This window comes from Chamaea fasciata, unplaced genomic scaffold (assembly GCF_029207755.1).
Source record: "Chamaea fasciata isolate MVZ Bird 193981 ecotype frontalis unplaced genomic scaffold, bChaFas1.0.hap1 SCAF_2, whole genome shotgun sequence".
Taxonomy (NCBI): domain Eukaryota; kingdom Metazoa; phylum Chordata; class Aves; order Passeriformes; family Sylviidae; genus Chamaea; species Chamaea fasciata.
The window spans coordinates 28,091,660-28,100,515 of record NW_027094087.1 but is presented as its reverse complement, the minus strand read 5'-3'; the positions used below and the strand labels follow the sequence as shown (position 1 = coordinate 28,100,515).

The window sequence follows — 8,856 nt, the reverse complement described above, 5'->3', positions numbered from 1 at the left end:
AGCCAGTTCAGACACCCTCCTTTCTCAGGAAGACTTCCACCTTTTAAGAATTAAGTCTAGCTGCCTTGCTCCAGATTCACCATTGAGAGTTGTTCTGGTGTGTTCATTGTTCTGGTGCATTCACTATTCTGGTGTGATTTTGATGATGTTTAAGACTGGACAATGACTGATTACAAGGGAACCAGAAGCCACAGGGAAGACAGTTTTACAACCTAGCTTTTGTAGCAGTAAGGGCAGATAAGGGCACAAGTACCTAATTTTAAAAGAAGTCTGCACTGGACAAAGCTCTGTCATTTCCTTTTAATGAGTTTCAAATGTACAGTGAAGCAAAACGAAGGAAGACTTACCTTTATTCCAGTCATGCTCCAAGATATGTTGTGAACAGCATCCTGTTCTTGGAGGTCTTCATTTGGGTCCTGAGCTTATATTCCACCACCAATGGAGAATTGTTTTCTGGGCTTAAGGATCGGAGGTTATTGAAATCTAAAGGCAGCACAGCCTGAGAGCCAGAGCTGCCACTAACACACTAATGCACAGAAGGCAGTCCCCTGAACAGGACAGTGGCTGGACATTCAGTGGCTACAAGTAGACTTGGCTGGGGCTCTTCCCCCAGAGCTGCTGGTTCTCACATCTTGTTAGACTTACCAGAGGCAGTCCAGCACAACTGGAACTACCATCATTTTACAATGGAAAAACCAGCCACTGCTTTGAGGGACAGAACTTCAGGTATGTGTATTCTATGGAAGTCACAAAAAAAAAAAAAAAATCCAAAACTTTGGCATCCCAACCCCTTCCCACTCACTGACAGACCAGACAGACTCAGTAAGGTGGTGAATTGTGTTTCTTAGAGACCATTAAAAGTACATGAGCTGATTTCCAGAACATGCCAGAGGAGATTACAGTTGTGTTTATAGAGGAAGTAAATAAACTGCACGTGCATGAGTGGCTGTGATGCCGTGGGCAGCAGAGTCCCTTGTTTTTACTAAGAGGACCTTGGTGATTTGTTTTGCCCATGCACAGAGACACAAAGGAGGGGAAAGGGAGCAGAGGGGGAGGCAACATACAACATCTAAGAGAAAGAAATGAAAAAGACAGCCTAGGGGGACCTCAGCTCCCAGAGAGACAGGAGGAATGGGGCACCAAAGGCTTGTGTAGAAGAGTTCGAGAGAATTGCTGGTCTGAGGGTCTCAAGCTTGTAAGCCTACCCCCTAAGATGAGAGCAGTAAGTAGCACAAGCAGGCCCTTGCTCTTCTTCAGTAGACGTACTTCTGACCGTCCATCCCATCTCAGCTCCATAGGGAATTAGGGAAGTGCTCAGGGGACGAGGGCTGCTTCACTCCAGATCTTCATCTCTGCCCTCCCCCGAGGTGGAGAGGAATGGAATTGCAGGGAGATGAATTCAAATGAAAATGCTGGGGCATGGAAGTGAGCATGCAAAACCTAGCCCCTTGCCAGGTGCCCTGGGAAGTGGAAAGGGGCTTCCCCAGCACATCCAACGAAACAAAAAGCATCTGCTCCTCCCATCTTTTGTACTTTGCTCCTATCTGGGAGGACATCCAGTGTCCTCCCAGCTTCCTCTTAAGCCTAAAGAGATCCCAGTGTATTCTAGAACAGAGGCAGAGCTTTCTAAATTAGAGGAGTACCCTCTTTCCAGTCTAGATTACAGGCTACAGCTCAGCTTGTTAAAAAATGTTAGAAGACAAGATACACATTCCTCGGAAGACTCTACAGAAACAGGGCAGCTCATTTAACCCATGTCTGACAACACATTCAAACAACTCACAGCTCTTTTTATTTTTGATGGAGAAGAATGAGGGAATTGCTCACAGAAAGCCACAGCCACAAGTTTACTTTCATCACAGAACACTCCAGACCTAAACTCAAGATAACCCATAGCAAGTAGGAGGATTCAGTTTGATCAACAAGATCCCTAGAGACATAAGTTGCCAAACTAGGACATCTGATGTCACTTTGCAGTATCCATGCACCATTTCCTTTTGAATCCCCAGCTAGCCATTTCAAGTGTTTTCTAACTCCTGCTGAAAGTTAGGGCTTTGTGGCAGCAGAAACAGAGCAGATATTCTTAATCAGAAAGCTGTGCAGCTCATTCAGTCTCATCTGGAATACCTCCAGCCCCCTTCACCTCTTTCTATCTGCTCTGGCAGTGAGCTTCCTTGGCGTTCAATCCAGTCACACAAAAGCAAAACACCAATTCCCATTCTGCCACTTCTCCAAAGTCTTCCTTCTGGAAAGCTACAAGACAGTAGGAAGCTACAGGGTCCTGGCTTGTGTGTGCATAGATGAAAGGCATATTTGACACTCCCCACCAGATTAATTGTTGTTCATTTGTTGCTTGTGGAGAGACTTTACTCCCACACATGCCTTTTAGATAGTAGCAATGCTCCTTTCACTTAACTGCGTTTAGCCTGATGCACTTGACTGAGGTAATCATGTAGGCCCTCCTTTATAAGAACTGAAATGGCCGTGTTCAGGCAGCAAGTCATCTGGAAATAAGGACAGGCAGAATAAATCATTTCTTCAAGTGCTCACCTCTCCATGGCTAGAGAAATCTACATCACTACGTGTAGCTTAGATGGCTCACAGCCACTGGCCAACACAAACTAGCTTTTATTTCAGAAGCTCAATGAAAAGCTCAAGTCATGCTGCCACTCTTTTTAGGCAGAACACTAAAGACTCTCACATGCTGAAGTCCTTCATCCCAAAAGGCACTGTGTTAAGGCATTCTTATTTTGCTAGAGTTCACACAGGCACTATTTGACAAGCTTACATCCAAAAATAAACATAAAAAGTTCCCTGCAGAAGAGCAGGAGCAAATAGCTACCCACTCCTCCTCAGCTTCCCTTTCCTCTAAACTTAGAGGATGCTCCCTAAAGCTGCAGCAGCTATTGAAAAGTCTACCTATGTTTAGTAAGCGGCTCAGAGTCCTATACAGAAGATAAATTAAAACCAGTCGAGAAATCAATGAAGAAGCCAGGTGAAAGGGAAGGAAAGGAAAAATTCAGAGGCAAGAAGAGACAGGCAAGGTAACAGGGGACAGGAGGGGAAGGAGTTACATTTAAGTAAAAAAGTAGACTGGAGACAAAGCAATAGAAAAAAGAAAAAAGGAAAGAACAAAAGGGCAAGTTACACCAAAGGTCCCTCAGAGAGCTTCAAACCACCCACCAGGGAAGGAACCTGCCAACCCATCCACTCCGGGGTAAATGCCCCTCACACAGGTTTATCTGACCTGGCAGGCAGAATTTCCCATTTCTACAATAATGGCATCCCCCATTCCTCATATTACTAGGTAAAACATACCATTTCCACACTAAGTGAGGGAGTTCCAGCACTTCTATCTCCCTTTCCCACAGACTGGAGTTGACACCTATGCAACTAAGACCCTCAAGATCTCAAAACAAAAAAGAAAAGTTTAAAGTACTCTAGAGCTGGTGTTTCTCACCTTTGAGCCTGAGGTTTTTGGTACTTACGTGCAATCACCACCACCACAAGGGCACCAATCACTCCCATTATGATCATCATCTGAAGAAAAAGATTGTCCAAGAGCAATACTCAGAACAGATTGACAAGTTCCCATCCTTCCTGACAGCCAGGGAAGCAAAGCCAGGCCCTAACGGCATGGCAGCCAAGACCTCAAAGCCTTCCCACAGCGAAAGAATCTTAAGTATTTGAAATGGTTAGTAAGCCCCAGCTATACTCACAAAGCCCTGCAGGAGAAGAGTAGCCCAGTTCCCTCCTGAGGAAGGAGATCATGGCACTATGAAACTCACCTTGCAGTTCTTCCACCAGTACTTCCTTTTGAGTTTGGCTGCGCTACTTTCAAATACTGAGGCGCCGGCCTGAAGTGCATCTGCCCGGTCATCCAGCTCTGACAGCTTCTCGTCTCGTTGCAGTACCTTGTCCACATTTACACACATTATATCAACCACCTGCAAAAGGAAGAATAGTAGGAGCAGTTACACTGGTAAGAGCAGTTGAAAATGTAAGAGGAGTAACTTAGCCAATATCTGATGTTGCAATACTAACAAACAAAAAACATAAACAAGGAGGGGGGAAGATCAGGGTAAAAGAAGTCATTTCAAGTCACTGCCTACTTTGAAAAAAAAAAACCAACCGAGACTCACTGTTAAAACATCAGTTCAAGTACACTTCAACCAGGTTCTCAGCCTCACATTCTCATCTGCTTTTAAGAGCTCTCTATTCCAGCATCAAGCCAAAGCCACCCTCCTTATGAGAGGAGTCATGAGCTCACTCCCCGAGAGCTGCAAAATTACCTTATGAGCTTCATGTTGCTGCCCCGGTGAGGCACAAAGGCGCTACTGCGCGTCAGCAGCCAAGCCACTGACATTGATCCCGGGAAGCCAGGCAAGGGTTCCCCCACATCACTGCACACAGTGTTCCCTTGAAGAAGCCCGCAGGGATTAAGAGCTGTCCTGGATGCTGCACAGCTTTATTTCCATAAGAGATGCACGATAACGAGGTACCAAAAAAAAAATCTAGCAAGCCTGGTCCTTAGAAGTCATATCTAGAATTAACTGGCTTTTAAACATAAAGCAATCTCTCTTCCAGCCTCTTTAATAGGTTTGCCACCCTATTTTTTGAGTACTGAGCATTAATTAATTTCTGGCTTCGGCATGACAAAAGGAGCCACCCCCTCAGCGACAGACACGGGTCAAGAACATCGCTGCCAGAGAAGGGTCCAGACATCCATCAGGGCTGGCAGAGCTACTGACCTCCTGCACCTGGGCCTGCGTCTGCTGCAGGCGGCGATTGCTGGTCAGATTGGGGGGAGCCCCGGGGGGACCCCCACCGGGGGCTGCCCCTTCGGGAGCTCCTCCTTCGGGAGCCCCTCCTTCGGGAGCCCCGGGAGCAGGCTGCGGAGCTGGGTCAGACCTAAGGAAACACAGACATGAGGGAAGAGAAAACTCAGAAGCTCGAGAGAGAACCCCCCCAAAACCACACGAACCCCAGTGTTCCTAGGCTGCAGCAGTGCCGGCAGCAGACTCGGGAGCCTGCAGGTGGATCCCGCCGGATCGGGAACAGGCGGGCTCGTGGGAGAGACTAAAGCAGGGGCAAGTCCAGGGGGGCAGCGGGAATGGAACCGGCCCCTCTTCAAAGGAGCTTGCGGGTGCGGTCGCTCCAAGCACTACGGCCTTCCGGGGGTAACAGCGATCTGGCCGCATGGACGTGACCAGGAGACCGGGAAGGAAGCTGGGGGAAGAGGGACAGGGAGGCAGCGAGGGACCACCCCGGGGGGACCAGGCAGCTACCGGGCTGGGCGCAGTGGTGGCCGCCGGCCAGGCTGGCTCCAGCTGGGGCCCCGCACATCACCACTGGGGCACGGCCCACGCACCCACTCACCCACGCAGACGGCGGGGGAGCAGGACCGCCCGGGGGCGGTGCGGGCAGCCCTGCCTGCGGCTGCTGCAATGCGCCACCCGACCCCACCGCCGCCGGCCAGGACGCGGGCTCTGCATTGACCACCCTCCCTCACGCTTCAGCCACCACCCCCGCGCCGCTCCCGCTGCAGCTCGCCCACGGTCGGTCGGGCGGACACTCACATGGCCGGGCCGGACAGAACCGAAGCGTAACGAGCACGGAGCTTCACACTAACAGTGACCCCCGCCCCGGGACCCTAAGTTATAACAGGCGGGGCCCCGCCCACAGAGCCAGCAGCCAATCAAAAGTTGCTTCGCCGGGAGCGGCAGCTCGGCACCGCCCCCTGGGTTCCTCCTCAGCCAATCAGCGCTCGGCACCCTGCGGAAACGGCTATAATGTTAGCCCCGCCCCTAGGCCGCCACGGGACAAGCCCCGCCCCGCCGTGGGGCTGCCCAATGGGAGCAGAGCCGTTCGCCCTGGCCCCGCCCCCTGCGGAGGTCCCGGGGTGCCAGGGCCGGGGGCGCTGGGCGCTCGCTCTGCCCCACCGGGCCGGGGGCTCGCATGGCGCCGCTTCCGATCCTCAGCCCTGCCGCTGGACCCGTCGGCCCCGACAGCTGCGAGCGGGTCCGCTGCGCTCCGCGTAGGTCACGCAGGGCCTGATAGTGGTTACCTGCCCCGTTCAGTTTTCCTCTTGGAGCCCGGCCCGGCTGGTGCCGTCGTGATGCGGAGCGCTCCCGAAATCCCACCTCCGCAGTGTTTCTCTTGGCTCTGGTTAAGCCGCTGTCCTTGCAATTAAGAGATGGTGTTGCTGGCCCACTTCCACCATACAGCACATCATGAAAGCGAAGCTGAACAAGCCGCGATCGAGCTTCTGCAGCCTGCTGGGAGAAAGGAGGCTCCCACAGCAGCCTCAAGAGCAGCAATGTGTTTGGGGTTTTTCCATCTAAATATCTGGCAAAGCCTGCTGGATCAGAAGGGGAGATTCTCCAATTCAGGACAAAAAAGGGAGCGGGAGTTCACTGGAACAAGAAGACTCTTCATACAGAATTTTGCATGGTGAGTAGAGGACTCATACAAGCATGGACTCATATCTACGCTACCTTATCCTTCCATAAGGTGATGCAGGGCAGTCATGTAAGTTTTTAGTATCAAATCTCACAGATTTTTATGTACACAAGACAGATACGTTACAGATTACAGCATGGTAGCTAGAAGAATCATGGTTACAAGGTGAAGAACAATGCACCATTGTGACTAGAGACACGTGATTTTCAGATAGAAGCAGACTAGCACTGAGCTCAGAACTCCAGGGTTTTACATTCTGCCTTCAGGTGGAAGGGACAAGTTGAGAAAGAAGTTTCTGTAGCCTGGCAGCCTTTCCACCGCAGTCTGAGGACCATTCCAGTAACCACTGCAAATAAGCCTGAGCTTATGGAATTAGTGGCTACAGAGCCCTTGCCATGTTGGTGCTTAGGCATCAAGAGAAAGGGTACAAGGTACTTTCTCTGATACTTTTCCAGTTTCCGATATATTTTCAGTCAAGGATAGGCTACATCTGCTCAGTCTCCACTTGGATCTGTGCAAGCTTCCTGAATCCACAACACCTTTTGGCAAGTCCCACAGGTCTGCCACCTTGTCCCTGAAAATGCAGACTTGAGCTGTTTAAACAGAGAGTTTGCCTTCACTTTCCTCAGGCTTAGGCCTAAAGAAAGTTATTTCCATTCATTCCCTGCCACTTCCAACCAAATGCTTTTGGAGACAGAGCAGTGTTGCTCTGTAGCAAGATACATCAAGTCAGCAGATAACTCCCCAATTACTCAGCAACTAAATTAAGGACCAAGGCAGAATTGGTACACAAATGCCTGCTCATCTAATGGATTTTTCCCAAGTGTACAGTGGTGTGATGCTGGACTAGAGAGATGCCAGCTGTGACTCACTGTAACTTCTCCTCTAAAGGAACTGGCAACAGCTATAGAAAACTAGAAGCTAGAATTTTTAAAAACATTTAAATACTTGAATTACTTTTGCACATATTGCCTAAATTATAAACAAAAGGCCATTTGGTCATTAAGCGTCATTAGCAGGGGATCAAGTCATCGTGAGTGTGGAATGATAAAAATCCCATTCTTAAGACAAGTTTTGATGCATTTCAACTAACACTTGGATGTTAACCACAGACGAGTGGAGGGCAAGGGGGAAAGCTGTGAGTAGGAAGACATATTAGCAGTACCTTGTGGCAGTAACTTGAAAAATTTGGCCATGAGGAAAAGCACAAGCTGGAGAATACCAGAATTGTCATGTTAGATGTGTGAACCTGGGGCTCAGAAACTGAAAGGATGCTCGAAGCCTGGCCAAAAAAACAGAGGACCAGAGCGTCAAGTTCAGGGATGCAGGCTGGAACAGATGCCTGCAAGAAGTATGTCAGAAATGACTCAGGAGGCACAGAGGAGCTCAGGCCTGGAACAGCAGCAGGACCTTGGGACCAGGGTAGAAATAAGCAGCAAAGGCTGTAGAAAGCACTGGGAACTCAATTGTGTGAAAGCTGGCTTTATTCTGACTGCAATGCCACAAAAATACGCTCCACACGCTGAAGCCACTGCTGTTCCCTAGCGGTGCTTTCCAGTGCGATTGAAGCGCTTGTACAAGTACCGGATCCTCTTGTTGAGTTTGTGATAGTCCTCTACAAACATCCGATCGCCCACCATCTGCTTCTTGCGGATGCACCTCTGCAGCTCGTTCCCCCGCCAGCCTCGCAGCCAAGTGGGCCCCATGATGAGATTCTTCGGGTGGATCTGGAAGCCGCCTGAGAACAGAAGAGCAGAGACAGATGAAGCCAGGCGCTGGAGAAGGCCGTTCCCAGGGTGGCCGGCCCAAATCCTCCCCGCCCTGTGGCTGCTGGCAGAGGCGCCAGCCCGCAGGTGAGCCCAGCCCCGCTCCCCTCCTGCCCCGGGAGCGCTGCGGAGGTGCGGGCGGACTGTGTGTCTTACCCAGGATCCCCACGTTATCATACACCCCGAACAAGGCCCGTTTCTTCGTCCACCGATCTACCGGCTTGCGCTTGGGCGGCTCCTTGATGCGGATAGGCCGGGAGAGCCCTGCCAGGGGCGAGGAGAGCGGCACGGGGAGGCCGGGCCGCACGGGAGCCCAGCGCGCCCCGCCGCAGTCGCTGATGCCCCGCTCGGCGCGGGGCAGGGGAGCAGCACGGCCCAGCAGGGCCCGGCCCGCCGCTCGCAGCAGCAGCGTTGCCGCCGCCGCCGCCGCCATGGGGTGACCCCCGGAGCTCCGGTGCCGGGAAGAGCGGCGGTGCCGCGGTGCCGCCCCTTCCGCCGCGGAGCGCAGAGGCGCGCGGGTGACGTTGCGCTAACGGTCGGGAGGGCAGGCGAGGCGGCGATTGGGCGAGCGGCCGGCGCGCGGCGCAGCCGCCGAGCGCTGATAGGCCCGTGGCGGGAAGGGGCGGGG

The 8,856-nt window shown here is 51.7% G+C and overlaps 2 protein-coding genes across 3 annotated transcripts; both read right to left on the bottom strand.

Annotated features, from left to right (window-relative positions):
- Window positions 1–2,103: 2,103 nt before the first annotated feature.
- On the bottom strand, window positions 2,104–5,615 carry VAMP1 (vesicle associated membrane protein 1). 2 transcript variants are annotated; one of them, XM_066175492.1, is made up of 5 exons: window positions 5,580–5,615; window positions 4,752–4,911; window positions 3,789–3,947; window positions 3,489–3,540; window positions 2,104–3,093 (listed from the first exon to the last, which is right to left on the bottom strand). In XM_066175492.1, coding segments are annotated over exons 1-5 (390 nt in total). In that variant the 5' UTR covers window positions 5,582–5,615; the 3' UTR covers window positions 2,104–3,076. The 2 variants fall into 2 exon arrangements, with proteins under 2 accessions (XP_066031589.1, XP_066031588.1); XM_066175491.1 differs by having other exon boundaries at window positions 2,104–2,504.
- A 2,313-nt stretch (window positions 5,616–7,928) lies between these two features.
- MRPL51 (mitochondrial ribosomal protein L51) lies at window positions 7,929–8,732 on the bottom strand. The gene is made up of 2 exons (XM_066177371.1): window positions 8,385–8,732; window positions 7,929–8,200 (listed from the first exon to the last, which is right to left on the bottom strand). Exons 1-2 carry the CDS (start codon window positions 8,659–8,661, stop codon window positions 8,004–8,006), a joined length of 474 nt encoding a protein of 157 aa, XP_066033468.1. The 5' UTR covers window positions 8,662–8,732; the 3' UTR covers window positions 7,929–8,003.
- Window positions 8,733–8,856: the final 124 nt, after the last annotated feature.

Coding starts and splice junctions, on each gene's coding strand:
- VAMP1 (XM_066175491.1), bottom strand. Junction 3,948..4,751: donor CGCAGGCCCAGGTGCAGGAG/GTCAGTAGCTCT, acceptor TTCCTTTTGCAG/GTGGTTGATATAATGTGTGT. Junction 3,541..3,788: donor ACTGGTGGAAGAACTGCAAG/GTGAGTTTCATA, acceptor CTTTTTCTTCAG/ATGATGATCATAATGGGAGT.
- MRPL51 (XM_066177371.1), bottom strand. CDS start 8,661: ATGGCGGCGGCGGCGGCGGCAACGCTGCTGCTGCGAGCGGCGGGCCGG. Junction 8,201..8,384: donor TGATAACGTGGGGATCCTGG/GTAAGACACACA, acceptor TTCTGTTCTCAG/GCGGCTTCCAGATCCACCCG.